The sequence below is a fragment of the Arabidopsis thaliana genome, chromosome 4 (assembly GCF_000001735.4).
Source record: "Arabidopsis thaliana chromosome 4, partial sequence".
NCBI lineage: Eukaryota > Viridiplantae > Streptophyta > Magnoliopsida > Brassicales > Brassicaceae > Arabidopsis > Arabidopsis thaliana.
Window position 1 is genome coordinate 16,933,525 of NC_003075.7, and position 21,872 is coordinate 16,955,396.

Below are 21,872 nucleotides of genomic sequence, written 5' to 3' on the forward strand. Positions count from 1 at the left end.
AATCTTCATACTAGGGAATGCTTATCTAATTTAATGGTGCTGCAAGAGTGGAGACGAAAGTAGAATTCGGACAAAAATCAGAAACCAAGATGAAGATTTCATGGACATTATACTTCACAGGGGACAAATCTGTGCCTTAAACTTAACTGGCGCAATTTGGTGGATTAGTTTATCACAGCTCAGCCTCGTTGAATTCACACCTTCAACTCCAATGGACTACTACTACGAATATGATAGTTGCAAAGACAAGAGATTCGTGGAGTATTGTGAATTTGTGGAGATCTATGCATTATTAATCAACTTTGCGCAAAGGAAGCTTATATCGAGAGGACCATTGGTTTTAAGGTTTTTATTAGATGGAAGAGGATTTGGCAAATTGGGTTGAGGTTAGTTCCTTGGAAGACAAGGCTCTCATTGTAGCAAAATCTTTTATTTCATTTAATGTCATTTATAATTTATTAACAAAAATTGGCCGAACTAAATTAAGAAAACTTTATATAAATATTAATATATATATAATGTCATTGGTATAAAAGAGACTTTTATTAAGAAGGAAAATAAATTATAAACTTCAAAAAGTGCATCTTAACATTTAATTTTTTTTCCACTTATTGACACTTTTTTGGTCTATATAGAAATTTGGACTAGACAATAAATAAAAATATTCACCAATAAACTAATCTTAGTCAAGTCAAGAAGTGAAAATTAATTGTTAACAATACTTTCCTATATAAAGGGTATTGATATATTATGGTTGACCAAGGAAAAGGTAAGTTCCTATATTTTCTACAAGAGATTTATTTTCCTTGTCACATTTATAATATATATACATACCTTATTTCGATTTGTCCATAGATTTTTCAGATTATTCGAATCTTAGGGTTTCAACAAACAAAGAGAGATGAGTGAAGCCACCGTGTGGTCTGATTTACCCGGAGAACTCCTCGATCATATAGCCAACGGTCTCTTCTCCAAAGTCGAGCTTCTCCGATTCCGTAGCATCTGCAAAACCTTCCGTTCTGCGGTTGACTCCGACAAGAATTTTCTCGACCACCTCAAACGCAACCGTAGACGCCTTCTCTCTCCTTACAGTACTGGTAAAACGTGTTCGCTCTCTCCCGCAGCTTTCTATCGAGTGGTTCTGTCGTCATATCCGGACAAAGGATGGCTTATCAAACTCCAAGATGCCTATGTCTCCTCTCAAAAGCAGCTCCTTTCTCCTCTCTCTCGTTTCTCCATCAAATCATCTGGCAAAACCCTAGATCTCTTGGAGTTCACGGTTTCAGAGATTCATCAATCTTACGACGTGGAATACTTATATTATAATTCGACTAGAGCATCGTTTAATTTCGCTAGAGTTGTTCTAGCAGAGGACTTTGTTTTCATAGTTGATAACTACAAGAAAATCTGGTTGTGCAATAGTAACGAAAGTGATAGTCATTGGGTAAGAATCATGGATGAAGAAGTTAAACTTTTCTCGGATATTGTATTTCACAAAGGTTATATGTATGCCTTAGACTTAACAGGAGCAGTTTGGTGGATTAGTTTATCTGAGTTTGGAATATTTCAATTCGGACCTTCAAGTACTCCAATGGACTACTGTGACATTGATGAGTGCAAAGACAAGAGGTTCGTTGAGTATTGCGGAGATCTATGCATTGTTCATCGATTTTCTAGGAAATTTCGCATAAAGCGAGTTGATATAGATATGACAGTTGGTTTCAAGGTTTATAAGATGGACGAGGAATTGGTTGAATATGTTGAGGTTAAGTCTTTGGGAGATAAGGCTTTTGTGATGGCTACAGATAGTTGTTTCTCTGTCTTGGCGAGAGAGTACTATGGATGTTTGGAGAATTCGATCTATTTTACAGAGCAAAACAATGTTAAAGTGTTCAAGCTTGGTGATGGTAGTATCACTAACATGGTTGATTCTTCTTTTCAGAGTTGTTTTCAGATGCTTATTCCTCCTTTAGTTTGATCATGTTTTTCTCTTGAATTTTGATTTCTTTTTCTCTTGTGTCCATTAGAGTAAAAATTGTATTCTTGGTTTTAGTTTTGCTTGTTACTCTTTTTTTTTCTTTCATATTTTTCTGATTTTGTTATTTGTTACTTACTTTGCTAAGTAAACTAAAATTACAAAAGGAACAAGTGAAATTTGCATACTCTGAGAGAACTTTTTTAGAGTATACTTGGTGCATCGATTACAGAACCTTCTGCATGTTACTCAGGGCGAATTGACTCCTTATTAATAACCGATCAAAACGATGTGATATGTGCCATGCACAATTGATCACTACTATAAACCATTAGATTGTTATCAATCATTTTTTCTAGACATTATAGATTTCCGATTAGTAAAACCAAAACTTTAACACAACCAGGAATTAACGATTACCAAAAAGCAACAGGGAAAAAAAAACATTTACCGAAAATATCAATTATCGTTTATTGTCGACCGGTTGACTAAATTATGGTTAGATTGATCTTTTTTGGTTTGGTTATCGAGTATCGACCGATAGGTAAGCAGTCAAACGGCGTCGTTTCTACATTCCGAGAATCGCCTTCTTCACTTTCCGCGAGCGTCTAGAGGAAGCTGTCGACAGATTCTTTGAAATTTGCCCAGAATCGATGAAACAATCATAAGCACTCGAAATATCGTCTCTAAAAATTTTTTAGTTTCCTCCAGGCGTTGATAGGTGATCAGAGATATGAAGAAATCGCCGTTGCCGGTGCAGAATGTGCAGAGCTCCGATAAGAACGTTGCCGGAAAAGAAGCATTGGTGAAGCTTTTGAGATGGCATTTCGGTCATGCAGATTTCAGAGGGAAGCAATTGGAGGCTATTCAAGCTGTTGTATCTGGTAAGTCGTAATTTTTCTCTTTTACTCCGGAGAAAATTAGAATGATTGTTTTAGAATTCTCTGTTTTGTGATTGATGAGATTAGGAAGGGATTGCTTTTGCTTGATGCCAACGGGAGGAGGAAAATCGATTTGTTATCAGATACCTGCATTAGCTAAACCTGGAATCGTCCTTGTTGTGTCTCCTTTGATTGGTAAATCTGTTTTTTTTCCCTGATTCGTTAATGGAGAATCTCTGTTTTGATTGGTCTCTCTAACGATGTGCTTTGTTTCTCGTGTTTTTCAACTTCTCAGCTTTGATGGTAAGTGCATTGTCCTTTTCTTATTGTGTTCTTCTCTTTTAAGCTTTTTTTTGTTAATGGTTTTTGAAGAAACGTTTTTTGTTTCTACTTAGGAAAATCAAGTAATGGCGCTGAAGGAGAAAGGTATTGCTGCTGAGTATCTCTCATCTACCCAAGCTACACATGTTAAGAACAAGGTGATTTGGCTATTGTGTGTTTTTTGGTCTCTGTGTATATATCTATATACGACCTGACTCTATGCTTTGTCTATTATCTGACCTCTTTCACCAGTACTCTTTCTTAAAATTCTAAATTCATTCCATGTGCTTTGCTATAACATTGATAAAATCACTGGGATGATTGTTTTACTTGAGTATTTTATGTTGATAATTCCTTGACTTTGGTTTAGATCCATGAAGACCTTGATTCTGGAAAACCCTCAGTAAGATTGCTGTATGTTACTCCAGAATTGATTGCGACGAAAGGGTTTATGTTGAAGCTGAGAAAACTCCATTCCAGGGGTTTGCTAAATCTTATAGCTATAGACGAGGTAAGGCCTTGTAATGCCTATACTAGAGTAACCAGGAAAGCTTAAGGTGTTTGACGTGAATGTTGGCTTTAATTTTCTTGAGTGTTTATTTGATTTTTCAGGCGCATTGCATCTCATCATGGGGCCACGACTTCAGGTTCATAATTGGTGATTATGTCAGTATTCTTGTCCATGGGCTTACTATAGTCTAACTTGTGTTCTCACATTACAGACCTAGTTATCGTCAACTTTCAACCTTGAGAGATTCTTTGGCAGATGTTCCGGTGTTGGCTCTAACTGCTACTGCTGCTCCCAAGTAATTTTCCATTTCAGTGCTTAAAAAACATGTGCGTAAATTTTAGATCTTTTTCTCAACATCAATTCTTTGCAGAGTACAAAAGGATGTTATCGACTCCTTGAATTTGCGGAATCCTTTGGTCCTCAAGTCTTCTTTCAATCGCCCAAATATCTTCTATGAAGGTTTCTCATCGAGCTCCTAGTTTGTTTAATGATATTTTCTCTCTGTAAACTGTTATGAAGTATTCCAAATATTGTTTTGTTTTAGAATCTTTCATTACTATAGAAAGGATTTTCTAGATTTGCTTTCCTATCATCTAAATAAGTTTTTGTTCGTGCAGTTCGTTACAAAGATCTTTTGGATAATGCTTATACTGATTTGGGCAACTTGCTCAAGTCATGTGGAAATATTTGTGCAATTATCTATTGCCTTGAGCGTACAACCTGTGATGACTTGTCTGTTCATCTTTCCAGTATTGGGATTTCTTCTGCGGGTAAAAATTCGTCCCATCTACCTCTATCTGCTTCAATATTGAGTGACAAGCGCTGACATTTACTTATCCATATATATGCAGCCTATCATGCAGGACTCAATAGTAAAATGAGGAGTACTGTTTTAGATGATTGGCTGTCCTCCAAGAAGCAAATTATTGTTGCCACAGTGGCTTTCGGGTATGAATAACTCTGTGAATTACCTTGCATTTGGTTCCTGGGTTCATTATGATCATCTTCTTTACGCCTTATTATGTTTGGGAGCTCGTTGGGGCACGTGGTAAACTTCTAACGGTTTTTCTTCAGAATGGTAAACAAAGATTCTTTCTCATGTTGCATCTGTTTAATTGTGTACTTCTTATGTACTGTAGCATGATGAGACTACTGACTTTCTAGGGCATAGATAAGAAGGATGTCAGAATGGTTTGCCATTTTAACATTCCAAAATCAATGGAATCTTTCTATCAAGAGTCTGGTAGAGCAGGTCGGGATCAATTACCTTCAAGAAGTGTATTATACTATGGTGTAGATGACAGAAAGAAAATGGTAACGTTAAACGGGTTATGACAAGTTTTGGCTTCACAAGTTTCATTCTACGTGTAAGTTCTATAGCTTACTCTACTAACTCTTTGCTAGGAATATCTTCTGCGGAATTCGGAGAATAAGAAATCCTCATCCTCTAAGAAGCCTACATCTGACTTTGAACAGGTAAATGCTTTCTTGTTTCTTCTAGCCTCTATGTATTTTAGTTTAAACTTATTTCTCCATGTATTTAGATTGTGACGTACTGCGAAGGTTCTGGATGCCGAAGAAAAAAGATTCTTGAGAGCTTTGGTGAAGAGGTGTGATTTGTATTTTACTGATGATTCATGAATCAACTATCAAAGTAAGCTGCTGATTTTCTAGTTGCAAACAGTTTCCTGTGCAGCAATGCAAAAAAACGTGTGATGCATGTAAGCATCCTAATCAAGTTGCTCATTGCTTGGAGGAGCTTATGACCACTGCCTCCCGAAGACACAATTCTTCTCGAATTTTCATCACCAGGTTTTGCTTTTAACCGAATCTAAATGTGCTGCGAGGTATACAGAGTCTAACTGAACCCCATGCCCATTCTTTTGAAAGCTCGAACAATAAGACCAATGAGGGACAGTACTCTGAGTTCTGGAATCGTAATGAAGATGGAAGCAATTCCAATGAGGAAATATCAGATTCAGATGGTAACTCCTTTATTGATATTTACTTGCATGCATATCCAATCTTTTCGAGTAAACTTCTTGTAGCTTTAATTTCTAACTCACATGTTGAGTCATCTACACCCAGATGCCACTGAGGCTGCCAATAGCGTAACAGGACCTAAACTATCGAAAAAGTTGGGACTAGACGAGAAATTGGTTTTACTGGAGCAAGCTGAGGAAAAGTACTACGAAAGGAATAAACAGGTTTGGTAACAAATTCACCTCATCTTCTTTAGAAACAAGAAGTTAACATCATTTCCAGTTTAACCTATCAAAGCCTATTCGAACTAATTGCAGGTCAAAAAGTCAGAGAAGAATGCAATATCTGAAGCCCTAAGGGATTCGAGCAAGCAGAGACTCTTGGATGCGTTGACACGAGTACTTCAGCTGCTTGCCTGTGTGGAGGAGTAATATTCTCTAACTTCCGCATAAGTCTGTCTATTCTAGTTTATGAAGCTTATGGGTCTCTCTCTTATCTCATTGATTGACCCGAAATTAATATTTTGCAGGATTGATTCCCAGAAAGGATCCGAGTTTCTTGAAAATGAGTGCTATCGAAAATATAGCAAAGCAGGGAAATCGTTTTACTACTCGCAGATAGCGAGTACTGTGAGATGGCTAGGAACCGCAAGCAGAGATGAGCTAATGACCCGACTTAGCTCAGTGGTCAGTTTGGCTAGAGAGCAAGAGCCATTAGAAGAGCCGTTGCTGGCTACTGAACCGGTGGAGAACATAGAGGAAGAAGATGATGGTAAGACTAACACGGTCGAGTCAAGGGTTGATGAACCGACACAAGAGCTAGTGGTGAGTCCGATCCTTTCGCCTATAAGGCTTCCACAAGTTCCATCATTCTCAGAGTTTGTTAACCGGAGAAAAATAAAACAAAACACATTGATAGATAAATCTTCTGAAGGTTTTGATGACAAGAAACCGGCAAAGATAATGAAGCTTCAATAAATAAAAATGTGCTAAACCCTCACGATTTTTGTTCACTAGCCAAAAACGTTTTTTCCAGTTTCATTTGTAGTTTAGCTTTAGCATTGGCCCATTTGTCTCTTAAAGTCGTAACATACACAATAATTAGTATTCCACCTGATTGAATAGACTTACTGAAGGTAAACCAGTTAAACCGATGTAAAAACCAAATTAGACCAAAGCTTAATTGATTTTTGTGTAAAAATAGTTTGAATCCCAATCTTAGCATCACGACGACAACACTAAAATTTAAATTATAAACCTACAAGTCGCCATAATTTGGGTGAGAGAACTTCATATTTGCTGCTGTAAATTTAAAATGACTTTTTTTCAATTTCTAATTTTCCCTTGATCATCTTACAAAAGGACTTATTATTAAATTCACATATGACAATATACATTTTACACACTAACTCACAACCACCACCACTAAAGAAAAAACTAATCAAGACAAAAGAAAAACAGATTAAAGAAAAAATCTAAAGATTCTCCTCCTTCCCTTTATCCAGACGCCAACTGCTTTCTTTTCTTTTCTTTTCCATAAAAAACGCTCACTAATTTCAAAAAGCACACCTATTTCCAATCTTTTTGATATATTATTAATCGTATTCGTATATTATATGGTTTATAAGATACGATCCGATATCTAGTGGGTGGAGTTTTAGCCTTTTACGCTATGAGATACACCTCATGGAGAAACTTGAGACTGATGAATCCACGGCGGCTCCGGCGAAAACCCTCGCGTGATCGCTTTCTTGACCGTAATCCATCATCGGACGATACTCCAGATCATCATCGTGATCGTATACAAACTCCGGCATCTCTATCTCATTCCTCCTCACATGTTCCCACAGATAATCAACTCTGCTTATGTACCTCAGCTTCCCGTACAACCTACCGCAGCCAATCACCACACCAATTAATTAATCAACGTTTTTCTAAAAAAAACTATAGTATCAAGAAAAGTCGTTGACCAGAAAATTAAAAAACGCGGCGGTTAGTTACTCACCCGCCGGAAAATAGAAATCGGCCGCAGGTGGCGAGGAAGAGACGTGATTGAAGACCTGGATGGAGGAAGTAAACCTCCTGAAGATTGTCTCTGACGTTTACCGGAATTGCGTCGTAGATCGCTCGTAGAGCTGAGATACCTGGGAAGTTCTCGCTTCTCTGTACGCCGGTGTGGACGTAGAGTACGGCGAATGGTTTTCTACCTAATCGAGGAAATATCTTCTCCTCTAGATACTTCTTCAACACATCCAGTGACAGAAATCGAGCTGATTTCAGAAACAAAAAAAACTCAAATATAAGAACAAATCTACACAGAGAGAAAAAGAAACAGATCCGATTGATATATCAGTACCTGGGAAGAATTTTCCGATAATACGAAGGATCTTACGGCCACGTTTGTCTCTGCCATGGATCTTGAAGATCTCAAGCTTCTCGATCAGCTGCTCTTGTTCAATCTCCGAAATCTGAGAACTCATCGTTTCTCTCTCTCTCTCTCTCTTTTTTGTTTCGTCGGTGAAATTCACAGTTGAATTATAGAAGAAGAAGGGAACAAAAATTGAGGCGAGTGAAGAAGAAGATGATGATCATTTTAAAAAGGGAAAGACAAAAAAATAAAAAAAATAGTGTATTAATTGGAGGGTAATGGGAGAAACGACGGGCTCTTACGAATATTCTATAGCATCTTCCTTTTTATCATGATCTTCCTCACCTCTTTGTGGGTCCTACATTCCAATAATTATTACCTTTTTCGCCCTCTCTTGATCTTTCGTTGTTAAGCAACTAATCTGGTCCATCCGTTTTTGCTACATCTAACGGCTACTGCCTTTTTTGACTCTTTTCCCGCCCCCCGCCTTAAGCGTTACGTCTCATCACATGATTCATGTAGATTATTGGATAAGATGGGCGTTATTTTGGATCATCCCATCCGATGTTGAGTTAAACTAATCTGAGCTTACAAATTATTAAAGATTATAAAGATCTCTATGTTCATATCTATCCAATGCCCAATGGAATCTTTTAAAAAATATAAGGAAAAACATTATCTTCTGCATATTAAACGGATAATAACAGCGAAACTTGTGGATGGATCATTACAATAGAAAAATACCGAGGAGGCACATTCAAGGAAGGTATTCAATAGGGCACCAAATATTGTAAACGTAATTCTCTAAGTTTCCCATACATCATATATCTGCTACTACTCTACACGCATATATATACAAAATACATGTGTGACTCTCTTATATAGACCATACTTTTAGACATTATACTTACATAAAGCCAGTACTAGATGGCTGTAGATTCTCGAATTAATAGTACCCTAACATTCTTTGGAAGAACCTATGAATCTTTCAATTATAAAATAGTGATGCTCTGGTGTAGGCTAAGTGATACAGATGAAGTTGTAACCTCCTATGGCAACAATAAGCACTTTCATTACTTGAATTTGTATAGAACACCCTATAGCTATCAGGAGGATCAAGTAAACAACATTTACGGATTCACCTTAATATTTTCTGCACCAATACAAAATTTACTGAAGTTGATTGGTCTCATTTGCCTGATCAAGGCTGAATCCAGTCATCTCCGCTAGTTCAGCGAGTTCTATTTCTCCGCTTAAGACCTAATTTATAAAAGAGGTGAAATAGGTACTGACATGTGATGAAATGTACAAGGGGTTCAGAGGATTTACTCACCTTATCATTTATTATCCATGTTGGGAATCCTTCGATCGCAGCATCTGCACATGCCTTGAGTATCTTAGTTCCTTTCTTATATCCATCCGGAAAACATTCCACGTAGTTCAGTTCTTTTGCCGCTTCTCTTCCAAACATCTGTAGATGGATGGAACTATAATGAACATATAATAAAAGCATAAAACTGATTCTTGGCAAACAGGTGATGAATGAACTAACTACCTCTTTTTGCTCTAAGCAGTGAGAACACCAGAATGCCCCATACATTTTAGCTCCAATGGAGTTTAGATGTTTTGCTAAAGCAATAGCATAAGGGCTCGATGATGAACTGATCTCTGTTCTAAAATATGGCAGTTCAATGTCACCAGAGCTGGAAGGAGTGAAACAAAAAACGATCGGGATTAAAAGAGACCACCTGATAAGACTCATACATCTTTCGGAAGCTATTTGTTCACTACTCGTTACAAATGACTAAAATTTCTATCGGGACTCCCCAAAGAAAACTATGAACTTTGATTACCGTGAAGGGATTGGTTGAGCAGTACTGTAAGAAGCAGTCAAGGAGGCAACTACTATGATTGCTAAGCATATCTGCAATCCTACAACTTGCTGTATTTCTTGCAACTTCACATCCTACCACATGCATGGAGCACATTATCATAATCCGAAGTTTAGAAGTTATCTTGAGTCAACATCAGGAAAAAAAAAGAAATGGAAATAAAGGGATACCTTTACAGAGAGGAAAAATAGACTAAATGATAAGAAAGCAGACACCAGACAATACAGGCATGATGATCCTGAGAGTTTTGTGCTAAGGATATACAGGAAATATGCACTAGCAGATGCCATTGCAGTCGTGATCCCAAATAACGCGAAACGCCCATTGCTCTTACTGATTCCAAAAGGTAGATTCCCTTCCCCAAGCTCTGCACTTAGAGCGGTTACTACGCCATACATAACAAATCCAATCACTGGAAGAGGAACACCTGGCAAAATGTAAAAAAGGATTTTCATTGAGTTCAACTTACCTGCAATGCAATGTTGGACAAACAACGAAGACAAAGCACTACATAGAGTGGAGTGAAGCATGCTATTTAACTCTAACAATTCTATGCATACTAAGTACCAAAGCTCCTAAATGATATAGCTTCAAGCAAAGATTCACAGAGACTATCACATGCGAGTATTTAATCATGCCTACTATAAAAGAGAGGACAATTAGCTACATAAATCAAACGCTATAATCAATAAAGCGATGGATAATACCGAAAACGACGGCATAATCGCTGTTGAGGACATCACCGCAAGTGCCACCACCAATAGGGCAAAACGCATCGGAGCCAGTGACCTTGAGGTAAGTCAAATACGCAGTGTCTAACATCCCAATACCGCCGATTCCGGTGTACCAGTTGTATGTCGAACTGTTACTAGTAGATACTTCACTTGTAGACGATGAGGAGGAGGAAGACAGCGACGGTGCCGAATCCTCACCGTTTTCCGGCTCAGATGAAGAACATTTAATCGGAATCGCAGGAAATCTCCGATCAGAGACCTAATTCAGAACATCTGACTTCAAATGACCGATCACACACTACTGTCACTGAAGAAAACACATGACAAGAATTTACCTCGAATCGTCTAGGATAAGAAGTTACCGACGGAGGAGAAACCTCACGGAAGCCGAAATGAAACTGACAAGACGACACAGAAACAAACCTCGCCATCATCGTCGTCGAAGAATCGCTATTCCACCATTGTTAACTTCATCATCTTCTCTCCTCCGCTCCACTATCTCAGCCACTTGTTTCAATATTGGGCCTAAACGAGGCCCAAATACGATAATTTGGATCCATAATTAGTTTATCACAATTGGGCCTTACGGTCTTCTTATCCGTCCGAGTCAGCAAGTTATCCTCTTCAACACGACTCACGAGGCACCGAGTTGGACTTATCATGATTCATTATCTACGCATTGTTTACATTTTGGAATCGACTTTGGTACATAATTGAATTTATCCATAGAAATGATAGAGACTCGAAGATCGGACATAAAACTTGCTGACGTGACACCCATACCTTTGTGTCTGTATGTATTATATAAACGCTATAGAACTAAGAGAAGAAGTATCTAAGTAGCATCAAAGCATTCTAAAAGAAGTTTCAAAGAAGAAGTGAAAATGGAAACCACTGCTTTTAACACAACATCACGAATTGGAAACTGGTCATCGGCTATTTCTCCACCTCTACAAACATGTGGATCTTTCAAGTGCCAATTACCAACACGAAGAGGTGTTATTGTAGCTGATCTTCGAAACTCAAACTTCCGATGGTAAGCTAGCAATCAACGACGAGAATCGCCTTCTCTATCTGATTTTAGATTATGAATAAATATTAAATCTGAGTATTAACTTCTTGCTCAAGGAGGAAAGCAACGACAACAAGCAGAGGAAATGTTGCAGCAGAGGCAGTTAAAATTCCTACGTCAGTACCAGTAAGAGTGGCGCGTGAGCTAGCTCAAGCAGGATACCGCTATCTCGACGTGAGGACACCAGACGAATTCAGCATCGGACATCCGACTAGAGCCATCAACGTACCTTACATGTACAGAGTCGGATCAGGTTTTCATCACCGACCTTAAGGTTCCTCTTATGAGAAAGAGTGAAAATGAAAAACAACTTAAAACTAACACCAAGCCAAAACCGTTGCAGGAATGGTTAAGAACCCGAGTTTTCTAAGACAGGTCTCGTCCCACTTCAGGAAACACGATGAAATCATAATCGTAAGTTTCAGTTTTGACATTCAGAGACTAAATAAACCCCTATGAAGACAATCCCTTGTTTCACAAAATCTCTGATGCACGTAATAAACTACTTCTGCAGGGTTGTGAGAGCGGTCAAATGTCATTTATGGCCTCAACTGATCTTCTCACTGCTGTATGTGTGTAATATCACTTCAATTTATATAGCCGTTATCCGGTTTAGGACAAGCGGGTTTAATGTCGCCACATGTACAGGGCTTCACGGCGATCACAGACATTGCTGGAGGATACGTCGCTTGGACAGAGAATGAGCTGCCGGTAGAAGAGTGAAAACAATCATAGCCATATCACCTCCTGTAATTATCAATAAATTCTGTAGATGTTCTCAACGCAAGTATCAATCATCATTATTATTCTCTAAAACATAGTTTAACTGTCAAATCTATATTGGGTGAAAGCTTTACCGAACTTCGAACACCACAAAGTTTACGGACCAATTAAGGACGGGGATGCATGCCTACACACGTTTAGTTTTCGCCGTTTTAAAATTTTAATACTTAAACTAATTTTTAAATGATAATAGTGAAATTAACATTATTTTAGTTAAAAATTATTAATTACTTTCTTAAAATTTAAGTTTTAAATTGGTTTTAAATTATTATTCTTTAAGTTTAAGTGTTAAATTTATAAAATGATAGAAAAACATATTTATACATGGACAAGATCAAACCGAAAGGAACCGAAACTAATATTATGAAAACTAATATCAATCTCAACACAGGTGTTTCTGTATCTGAATCGTTTACGATCAGTTAATATGATTACTTGCTTTGATTAACAAAGAAATCCGTAGCCGCTCTTAAGAATGGCTTCAAAAGAATGGCTTTCACTTTATTGAGTTGCAATCCAAATCAATCTCTGCAGTGATAATTGTATCAAAAGGAGATTGTTTTTTAAGAAAATTATACATGGACAAAAAGAGTGAGGCTCTAAGAAACTGTACAACGAAAAAACGAGAAGTGAGTAGAGCTCTATCAAACCGATCAAACCAAATTTTTCAGCGCACCCGAGAGAGTCAACGATGGCCTTTTTTTAGGCCTGAAAAGTAACCACCATGTTTATCCTTGTGGCGCTCATCATCTCCAACCTGGTGGTTTCAAAACATATTAATGCTAAGAATCGTGTTGGTTAGAGAGAGAGATGCAATGATAAATCAATTACCTCGCGGATTAGTTGGTTAAGCATTTCTATGATTTCTGCAAAATTGGGTCTTAGAGCTGGGTCTTGCTGCCAGCATTTCTCAAGAAGTTCAGTCAGTTTTGGGTGTGTTTCCTTTGGAATTTTTGGTCTAAGTCCCTGTAAATTAATTACAAGTCATTGTGTTGAAGGCCGTTAATCAAAGCACGAGAAAAATAACTATAAAGTCCTATAGACATGATACCTTTTGGACAACGCCAACAGCAGCTTGCAGTGGAGTCAAGTAAGAATATGGGAGCTGTTTTCATTCATTATACACCAGTAAGAAAAAAAAGTGTGTTAAACACATGAGATTTACTGAGTTTAGCAACTTTCGACTAAAATCCAGAGAGAGAAAACTAGGAGTCTTACTTCCCCAGTCAAAAGTTCCCACAGCACAATCGCGTAGCTGAAGACATCTGCCCTGTGATCATAAGGTTTGTGCTCAATGACCTGGGTTCACAGAGTCTAGTGTCAAAAGCATGGAAAGTCAAAAAAAAGAACAAGACAAAGAAGTAATACCTCTGGAGCCATCCATCGGTATGTCCCTGTTTCCGCTGTCATAACCCCTGACTCAGTCTGCACTCTGGCAACACCAAAATCGGCAACTTTGACAACCTGTCCAAAATTATGTAGAAATTAAAGACATGTACCTCTGTTCTAAGAAGATTAAAAGAATTTTGTGGAGACGGAAAGAGGAAATTAAGTTTTTTGTAGAATTTTAAAGGTTTACAAGCTGAAAAGACTACATGATCAGTGGCCAAAGATTGAGACTTACTTCATGTTCGTCCATAAGAAGATTAGCAGTCTTAAGGTCTCTATGAATAATATTGTTTTGATGCAGATAATTCATTCCTTTCGAGACGTCGAGTGCCACTTTGAGCAAAGATTGAATTTTAAAAACCCCTTTGTGTTTGTGAAGGAAATCATAAATGCTCCCCCGAGTCATGAACTCTGATACAAAAGGATAAAATCATCCGACCATGAATACATGTAAAGGCCAAAACTAGGAAATGAAATGTTACGGTATTTACTAAACAATACTCTATAGAACCTCAATGTCCTGCTGAAACAACTTTCTCACCACGCTTGAAGATACAAAACCAACAAAAAAAACGATCTAGATGGAACCAGTCTCCTATTCATAATCTACTGACAACTTACCTGTCACAATGCAGAGGTTTGGTGATCGTGTACATGCACCAATGAACTGGACAACATTTTTATGCCGAACTTTCCTACAAATAGGGAAGTATCAGTAGTGGATGTTTCTGAATATTAACTTTGTTCAATGGACACTGGTTGTTAGAAAATGAGGGAAACTCATGCATGTTTCTACGTATACACCATGAAATGGAATTTTTGGAGATTTATTAGAATACATATACTATAAGAGTACGAGTTGCAATTAGAATCAAATTGCAGCACACCTCATTATATATACTTCCTGAGAAAACTCTCGTAGCATTTCCGCATTAACACGCTCAGGCTTGAGAATTTTGATAGCTACTTCCTGACTACAATAGGTTCCTCTAAATCTGCATAGCCATTAAGAATATATAGCTGTTAATTTCCTCATATAGTATTAAAAACAAGATTTTTGAATATGAAAACTCACAGTTCCCCGTATGATCCACATGCCACCTTTTTTTCAATTTTGAGCTGCTTCATGTCAATTTCCCACTCATCAGTTCCATCCGTAGGTATTTCAACACACGCAGGTAGCAGCTCGTTGGTTGATTTGTCATGCTCAAAGAAAGTGATAGATTTCTGTTTTGAACAAGGTTGATCCTGCAGAGCAGCCAGTGTGGAATATGGAGACATGACGACTATCAAAATTGATTCAAAACATAGCAAAAAAAACATCAGTACAGTGGTGCATTCAGTTTCGGAGTGAGCTAATTCTAAACCATTACTTGCACTTTCGGAATTTAAATTATGAATGTGGCATGGAGTCTAATATAAGGAATCTCATGAAGATAAGGAATGCTCATGACAATAGACTAACAAAAGATACCTTAAACTTTCTTATCTCCTTCTTCAATGCATCTTTTAAACCTTCTGTTTCCTGTATTTCAAAAGTGTATAAAGTTGCAACCAGTTTAGATGGCAGGGGCAGAAAGGTCATCAATGGTCAATATCTTTCGAAGTCATTTACTTATTACATAAGTCACAAGTCATTTACTCAATGGTCAAAATCTTTCAAAGTCGTTTACTTAATCCATCAGTCACAAGTAACATGATGGTTCTGAAAGATGTTGTGAACCATACAGAAAACTGAAACTATACCTCCTGCGACCAGCCATCAACAACAAATACATCGAGAGAGAAACCATCGGCGGTAGAGAAAGCATGAGCCTCTTGAATATTCAATCCAAGTTCACCAAGCATGGAAGTTAGCTGGAAAGAAAACAAACCGATTCTCAGTCAGATAATGGCTTAATAGAAACATAACCACCCATTCTCTACATGACTGTATCTAATGGATCCTTAAAAGTAGAGAGGGAATCCTATACATCACTCTACTCAAACGAAGAGAAAAAGCAATTGTAAAAGAACACAAAGTCACATGTTTCCAATATCAGAGCTGACATAAAAAGAAATGGAAGAAGCAACATCACCAACCTGACTAAGGAGTTTCGGCCTGTCGATTGTAGAAAAGGTGATTTCGTGCATCGGTCTATAAGATAGACAACAAAGGATAATATCACCACACATGGTTGTAAAATTAAATCAAATAATCCTGCAAAACAGACGATACCATGCTACAAAGAACGCCTCTTCAAGTATATGCAGACAAGAAGACTCAAGTAAGTTAAGTGTCAAAAGTATATATCTCACCGAGAATTAGGCAACTGTGCATTGACAGCACTATCATCGTCTTGAGCATGATCTTTGTAAGCTTGAGTAAGAGCTTCGAAATTCGGAGAAGAACCAAAAGTTGGAGGTGCAAGAGACCTCGAGTTATAGGAGCTTTGAGCATCTTCATTGACCGCAGGATCCGAAGGATCAACGTCACCAGAATTTCCATTCAATGTGGGAGAAACCTGTAAGAAAAGTGGAAGTATGAAGAAGCAAGCAAGCAAGATTAAAAAGTGGTGAAGATGGTTAAATGATCACACCTGCACACAACGAACTTCGAAAACAGGTCTAGTAGCAGGATCTTCAGCCAATTTCAACAATCTCTGATGAGTAAGTACATCTTCTGCTCTCTCAACATTTACATCCAAAGCATATCTATACACAAAATCCATTTCAGCAGGAAGTCAAATTTGAAAACATTTATTATCATAGGATCCAAAAAGATTACCGAGCAGGAAGACGATTGAAGTGAAGCCAGAGGAGATCATCAAAACCAGGGAAATTAGCTTCTTCGTAATTGGATTCCTGGATTCGTTGAAGAACCTCACCGTACACCTCCAGTTTCATACGGTGCTGTCTAGGGCTTTCTTTCGTTATTGAAGCTACCACGGCTCTGCTTCCGCAACTCTCCTCCGTCTCCTCTTTGATCGCCATCGCAAAACAGCAGATCAGAATTGAAAAACTCTCTCAAGTAAAACCAGAATTCAACAGTAGGAGTGATCTCTTCTTCGATCCTAAATCCACAAAAAGGTAGAATGATCCCAGAGATTCAACTAAAGGCGAAAAGATTAGAGAGTGAGAAGACGGAAATTGAAGAGAAGAGAGAGAGAGGGTGTAATGTATGAGTTTGGGTTGAAAGCCAGGGAGGACATGAACGTTTCGTTGTGTAACACGTAGGACTCATCCACGTCATTATGTAGGGTCCATATGAGTGTGGGTCACGAGAATACTCTTATTTTTTTAGTTATTGTAATGCTTTAAATGGATAATGGACAGTTTTGCTTTTTTGGCTTCGAGATAAATGTATGGTGGTTTTCATGTTTATGAAGCAAAAAGAAAAGGAGATGATGGTGGATGGTGATGACTTTTTTATATATATTTTTTTTTATGTTTTGCTACTTATGATACAAATATGATGACATATTAATGGACATGTTTGTTTTTATTTCACTATTTGTTGTATAACACTATAAGTTTAATATTGGTAATTACATAAAAGTTGATCTTGTTACAACCAATAGGCAATAGCAATACGTACGAGGTACGAGTGAGCCTAAATGATAATAGGCCTTTCAAATTTCAATCCTAACGCAACAGATCATTTTTGTCGGGCCTTGTGGCCCATATTTGCTTGGTGTTGGTATTTTACACACTTTAACACAAGTAAATAAAGTGGCAAGTGGGCAACGTTCGCAAAGTTAAAGACAAAATGAAAATGGCGACAACAATATCCATATGACGACGCTTATAACCATATCCCATATCTGGTTCGGTAATTAAAATCATAAAATGTATCCAGAAACTGGAAAAATGATCAGCCGAAATAAAAATAAGAAAATGAAAAAAATGATTTTTATTCTTTTTGTCAAGAAAAAACAAGAAGAGGGGAATATTATACAGCTGTGAAAGGAAAGTGTGATGACGTGGCGTAAACCAATCAAGTACCAATGATTGGTCACTACTGCCTTCTCTTCTTCCAGATACTTTATTCTCTTCCACCAGTTCATGCTGACGTACGTTGCTTTTGCGTTTACGAAGAAGCCCTTCTTATAACTAAACTTAGGGTCCGAATGGTGACTGCATTTTGCGGTGCGGAAAAAGTGCAGTGCGGTTCAAATAGTAACGAAAATACATAGATACATATGTATATGTAGAGATTTTGATACTGTTACAGCACTGTTGCGGTGCGGTTTTGGATGCGGTTTACCAAACAATTTCAATCCTATTTGATCTTTAATTTTTCTCCAATATGAATTCATGCAACATACTTGTCGAGAAAAAAAAATGGCGTAAGAAAGGTTTAATCAAATAAGTAACGATAAGAAAAGTCATACAAATAAATTAAAAAAGTAGCTTAAGAAATGAATTGATGACCATAAGATGCGGTTAATTAAGGTAAAAGTCCATTTTACACGTATGATATAATACCAACCAGAGGAAGACACGTGTAGGAAAAAGATAAGCCAGTTGCAACGTCGGGTACGCTAAAACCACCTGAGACGCGTTTTTGGTTGGTTTATGAATCAAAATCCGGAAGATACTAACAATTAATTAATAACGAAAACCAAAAATAATTACAATATATGTGACAATGTTTTGTCTTTCATTACATGATCACCATTAGTTCTCCGATCCTTACATTATAGTATATCTTTAATAAGCCACAATAAATGATTTGAAATGTAACATACGAATTAACGTTAAAAAACGGAAGGGATGATCTAGTCATATGAAGACTTTAGTACTATCTTTTATGGTATTAGACACAAAGACAATTATTCCACTAATAAACGATTTAAGTAACAATGATAAAGCGTAGTAATGTGGAATTGTTTAATCGCGTAAGTACATATGCAAAATGAAATAATATATTTTCTTTACGAATACGTAAATAAATGAAAGAACTTAATGATGTTGAACGTCATCGCATCATCATTGCTCCACCACTCCTCTATTTATAGTCTTTTTTCATTTTATTTTTCCTCTCCACTCTTTTCACATTTGGTCCCTTTAATATTGCTTCTTCTTCTTCTTCTTCCATTTGTCTTTTATAACGAAAAATCATCTCTCCGTAGAGCACAAAAAGAGCAATAACGTAAAAGTGTGAAGAAACGAAGTAATCAAAGAGAAGAGAACAATTATGGGGCAATGCTCATCGGCGACAAAGATGAGGAGAAAGAGGAAAAGGGAAGAAGAATGTTGCAGAGAATCAATGGAGAGGAGGAATAAAGGATGTTTAGCCATGGTGAAGGAGAGACGTTCTAGGTTTTATATAGCTAGAAGATGTATTCTTATGTTGCTTTGTTGGCACAAATACGCCAATTCTTGATGAGGTTTGTGTTAGTATTCGATAATTAAACAAGTATATACGATTGATTATTTTTGTCTCTGGTCACAACTTGGGGTTTTGTTTTTAGTTAAGTTTCAACTTTCAAGCTTTAATTTGGTATCTCCACCTTTTTGTTTAACAAAAAATTGCGAACAATCTAAAGATTCTAATCACATAAGATATTCTGATTCATTCAAAAACAAGTAGAGTAGAGACATAACAGAGAAGCTATTACAGTTTTTAGTTTTCACTTCAGAGAGTTCCGACAGAATAACACGTTAACAACAGAAAATAAATGAAACCCAAAGCGTTGCCTGACAGAATCTTTGTGCTATTTTAAGGATGATCAATTACACAACCTAAATCAACAGAGAAGTTTTTGAATCCTTTGTCAAAAGGATGAAAACAGGTCATCTCGAGCCACGGGGTTCATACCTTCTCTCTGACCTCTCAGACCTTCTCTCTGATCTTCTCTCTGGGCTTCTTCCATGAGGAGAGTAAGACCGATCTCTTCTAGACCTTCTTTCATCACGAGGTGAATAGTCGCGTCTTGGTGACCTACGGTCTCTGTAATCATCACGATCATAGTGCCTCCCTCGACTGCTACGGCCTTCTCGATCTTTTTTATCAAAACAACAAAAAGATTACGGAACAGTTAGCAACCTTTCATCTGTCTAGAGAGAGACTCAATAATAACTACGAGGTTTGAAATGTTCAATTACCGCTGTCTCTGGAGCTTTTCAAGCCAAGATAGTGGCCTGGGGTGGGAGTTCTCGGGCGCTTTCTCCTGGACTGAAGAAAGCACAAAGTACATAAAGCTCATGTAATGGAACACAACTTTCAATCTAGAAAAGCCATAGGTATATTCAAGGAAACAAGATGCATCCTAGGCTGGAGAAACACTTGACTAATAGTTGTTGATACTTGATAATGTCCTTTGACTAGTTGAGAGTTGAGAGTTGAGGCAATATAGTTGCTTATGATTATGTTTAAGCTGGCGATTCGATTGATCAAGCTGTGTTTCACTTAATGATGTTGAGCAAGGATGAGTACTCTTATCATCTCTGATTGTTGCTTGATGCAATATTTTCTGAATGATCAGAAAACCTCCAAGTCAACAAATAATGATCTCAAACTACCACCAAAATCAGTAGAGCATGAAATTTTACCCTTTCCACAGTTATGTATCGGCCTTCTAGTACAGACTGGTTGAGATATTTAATGCACCGCTCAGCATCTTTAAGGCTGCTCATTGTAACAAAGGCAAAACCACGAGACACACGGGTGCGCGGCTCCATCACAAGAAAACAAGACGCAACCTATGGAAATGAAAATGGTAAACTATATGATCAAAGATTATATGCCCAAAAATGCAGACACAAAATAGACTTAAACTGGTAGTATGAGAAATGAGAATCAGGTATAGATGTTATCACCTTTCCTTCCTTGGCGAAATGTGCTTCAAGATCCTTGTCAGTGACTCTTGTAGATAGGCCAGTCACATAGAGAGTGGTACCAGGGTTTTCAACTTCACTTCTGTCAACCAAAATTCAAAATATCGCAAAAATATCAAACGAATTACAGATAACAAGAGAATGCAAACTCATATGGAGAAAGCTGGAACTAACCTTCCACGGCTTCTTGACCTTGACCTACAAAGTGTACAGGTAATGAAAAAAAGATTACCACGCAATATTCTTCAGAAATTTTCAGTGACATACCCAAAATCTACATAAGAAAACCCTATACTGCGCAATAACTAACCTTCCACGGCTTCGTGATGGAGAAACAGGCCTTGGCAAAGATCTTGACCTGGACCTAAGCCTGGGCCTGGATCTAGACCTGGACCTAGACCTGGATCTGGATCTAGCTCGTTCTTTTCGGGGTGAAGGAGATCGTGAATCCCTGATGCAGAAATCAAGTAAAAGATTACACTGAGACTTGTTACTTAGAAACATTTAGCTCTTTATCAGTCCTCTGAGCTACAAATACCCAATCAAATAGCATTTGCAACAAAACATAATTAAGAAGAACTACAACTACATAGAAAAAGACTCCAATACTAGATCTTAAAAAGTCAAAATTCCCAAAATCAATTCGTCAGATTCACAACCCTACGCAAATGTAATGCAATTCAAAATTGTTGAAACATGTAAAAAAACAAAAGAGAACGATTTAGGAACAATAACAGCTCCGAAATGCGAAGCAATAGAAACTTGAATCTAACCTTCTTCTTTGAGGAGAATCCGCCTGCAAAACGAAGTAATTACCTCAAATTTCTCGAAGATCAAGAAGAACACAGAGACTTAGTCGTGGAAGCTTACCATTGCCGAAGAAACAGAGGTCGCGATCGAGACGGAGAGAATTAGGGTTTTAGTGAGAGCAATAAAGCGTAAAATCAGTCTTTCTTTTCCCCCTTGTCTACAGATGAATTATTCAATAAAATTTTATACTATTACAAGAGTCAATAATTGCATGTAGCAAGACTCACGTTTCTTATGGTGTCTGCAACAACAAAAGAAAATAACAATAATCGTAATCAGTCCCGGATTGATATTTCCGGTCTGCGGTCTGGTTCGGTTTAATACCGCTAATT

At 37.5% G+C, this 21,872-nt stretch overlaps 8 protein-coding genes and 1 pseudogene across 21 annotated transcripts; 5 read left to right on the forward strand and 4 right to left on the reverse strand.

Moving 5' to 3' along the window:
• The first annotated feature begins 22 nt into the window (after window positions 1-22).
• AT4G35731 lies at window positions 23-425 on the forward strand (annotated as a pseudogene). Its single transcript has one exon.
• Window positions 426-711: 286 nt separating this feature from the next.
• Window positions 712-1,978, forward strand: AT4G35733 (F-box SKIP23-like protein (DUF295); the record flags this gene model as incomplete). The annotated part of the gene is made up of 2 exons (NM_001125652.1): window positions 712-769; window positions 856-1,978. The coding sequence occupies exon 2, from the start codon at window positions 902-904 to the stop codon at window positions 1,976-1,978; it is 1,077 nt and encodes a 358-aa protein (NP_001119124.1). The 5' UTR covers window positions 712-769; window positions 856-901.
• A 485-nt stretch (window positions 1,979-2,463) lies between these two features.
• RecQl3 (DEAD/DEAH box RNA helicase family protein) lies at window positions 2,464-6,848 on the forward strand. Of its 2 annotated transcripts, NM_119740.3 has the most exons (19): window positions 2,464-2,859; window positions 2,944-3,051; window positions 3,152-3,159; window positions 3,252-3,335; window positions 3,548-3,688; window positions 3,790-3,824; window positions 3,900-3,983; window positions 4,059-4,147; window positions 4,306-4,458; window positions 4,540-4,636; window positions 4,763-4,766; window positions 4,853-5,002; window positions 5,093-5,164; window positions 5,233-5,298; window positions 5,373-5,500; window positions 5,579-5,673; window positions 5,777-5,895; window positions 5,989-6,098; window positions 6,201-6,848. In NM_119740.3, exons 1-19 carry the CDS (start codon window positions 2,709-2,711, stop codon window positions 6,646-6,648), a joined length of 2,142 nt encoding a protein of 713 aa, NP_195299.2. In that variant the 5' UTR covers window positions 2,464-2,708; the 3' UTR covers window positions 6,649-6,848. The 2 variants fall into 2 exon arrangements, with proteins under 2 accessions (NP_195299.2, NP_849500.1); NM_179169.1 differs by lacking the exon at window positions 3,152-3,159 and having other exon boundaries at window positions 2,596-2,859; window positions 6,201-6,808.
• An 89-nt stretch (window positions 6,849-6,937) lies between these two features.
• On the reverse strand, window positions 6,938-8,536 carry AT4G35750 (SEC14 cytosolic factor family protein / phosphoglyceride transfer family protein). The gene is made up of 3 exons (NM_119741.3): window positions 8,027-8,536; window positions 7,676-7,940; window positions 6,938-7,560 (listed from the first exon to the last, which is right to left on the reverse strand). The coding sequence occupies exons 1-3, from the start codon at window positions 8,148-8,150 to the stop codon at window positions 7,341-7,343; spliced, it is 609 nt and encodes a 202-aa protein (NP_195300.1). The 5' UTR covers window positions 8,151-8,536; the 3' UTR covers window positions 6,938-7,340.
• Window positions 8,507-11,153, reverse strand: LTO1 (NAD(P)H dehydrogenase (quinone)s). 2 transcript variants are annotated; one of them, NM_119742.4, is made up of 7 exons: window positions 11,000-11,153; window positions 10,638-10,923; window positions 10,101-10,357; window positions 9,892-10,004; window positions 9,594-9,741; window positions 9,372-9,509; window positions 8,507-9,298 (listed from the first exon to the last, which is right to left on the reverse strand). In NM_119742.4, the coding sequence occupies exons 1-7, from the start codon at window positions 11,096-11,098 to the stop codon at window positions 9,209-9,211; spliced, it is 1,131 nt and encodes a 376-aa protein (NP_567988.1). In that variant the 5' UTR covers window positions 11,099-11,153; the 3' UTR covers window positions 8,507-9,208. The 2 variants fall into 2 exon arrangements, with proteins under 2 accessions (NP_567988.1, NP_001329911.1); NM_001342367.1 differs by having other exon boundaries at window positions 8,507-9,509.
• Window positions 11,154-11,353: 200 nt separating this feature from the next.
• Window positions 11,354-12,742, forward strand: SEN1 (Rhodanese/Cell cycle control phosphatase superfamily protein). Of its 6 annotated transcripts, none has more exons than NM_119743.4 (5): window positions 11,354-11,700; window positions 11,793-11,989; window positions 12,080-12,150; window positions 12,251-12,304; window positions 12,385-12,717. In NM_119743.4, the coding sequence occupies exons 1-5, from the start codon at window positions 11,549-11,551 to the stop codon at window positions 12,457-12,459; spliced, it is 549 nt and encodes a 182-aa protein (NP_195302.1). In that variant the 5' UTR covers window positions 11,354-11,548; the 3' UTR covers window positions 12,460-12,717. The 6 variants fall into 6 exon arrangements, with proteins under 6 accessions (NP_195302.1, NP_001078496.1, NP_001078497.1 ...); NM_001085028.1 differs by having other exon boundaries at window positions 11,417-11,700; window positions 12,251-12,308; window positions 12,385-12,668; NM_001085027.2 differs by having other exon boundaries at window positions 11,393-11,700; window positions 12,251-12,742.
• A 102-nt stretch (window positions 12,743-12,844) lies between these two features.
• Window positions 12,845-17,096, reverse strand: STY17 (ACT-like protein tyrosine kinase family protein). Its single transcript, NM_119744.5, has 15 exons — window positions 16,676-17,096; window positions 16,488-16,602; window positions 16,207-16,412; window positions 15,991-16,045; window positions 15,655-15,765; window positions 15,383-15,433; window positions 14,984-15,156; window positions 14,796-14,903; window positions 14,530-14,603; window positions 14,144-14,319; window positions 13,888-13,983; window positions 13,738-13,818; window positions 13,571-13,624; window positions 13,351-13,485; window positions 12,845-13,276 (listed from the first exon to the last, which is right to left on the reverse strand). Exons 1-15 carry the CDS (start codon window positions 16,879-16,881, stop codon window positions 13,205-13,207), a joined length of 1,713 nt encoding a protein of 570 aa, NP_195303.2. The 5' UTR covers window positions 16,882-17,096; the 3' UTR covers window positions 12,845-13,204.
• Window positions 17,097-18,881: 1,785 nt separating this feature from the next.
• Window positions 18,882-19,423, forward strand: RTFL6 (ROTUNDIFOLIA like 6). Its single transcript, NM_001085029.3, has one exon. It carries the CDS (start codon window positions 19,088-19,090, stop codon window positions 19,274-19,276), a length of 189 nt encoding a protein of 62 aa, NP_001078498.1. The 5' UTR covers window positions 18,882-19,087; the 3' UTR covers window positions 19,277-19,423.
• A 15-nt stretch (window positions 19,424-19,438) lies between these two features.
• On the reverse strand, window positions 19,439-21,818 carry AT4G35785 (RNA-binding (RRM/RBD/RNP motifs) family protein). 6 transcript variants are annotated; one of them, NM_001342372.1, is made up of 9 exons: window positions 21,601-21,818; window positions 21,504-21,526; window positions 21,041-21,181; window positions 20,905-20,928; window positions 20,713-20,812; window positions 20,446-20,595; window positions 20,201-20,366; window positions 19,999-20,068; window positions 19,439-19,895 (listed from the first exon to the last, which is right to left on the reverse strand). In NM_001342372.1, the coding sequence occupies exons 1-9, from the start codon at window positions 21,601-21,603 to the stop codon at window positions 19,880-19,882; spliced, it is 693 nt and encodes a 230-aa protein (NP_001320147.1). In that variant the 5' UTR covers window positions 21,604-21,818; the 3' UTR covers window positions 19,439-19,879. The 6 variants fall into 6 exon arrangements, with proteins under 6 accessions (NP_001320147.1, NP_001190929.1, NP_001320146.1 ...); NM_001204000.1 differs by having other exon boundaries at window positions 20,330-20,366; window positions 20,713-20,809; window positions 20,905-20,973; window positions 21,601-21,753; NM_001342371.1 differs by having other exon boundaries at window positions 20,330-20,366; window positions 21,601-21,742.
• Window positions 21,819-21,872: the final 54 nt, after the last annotated feature.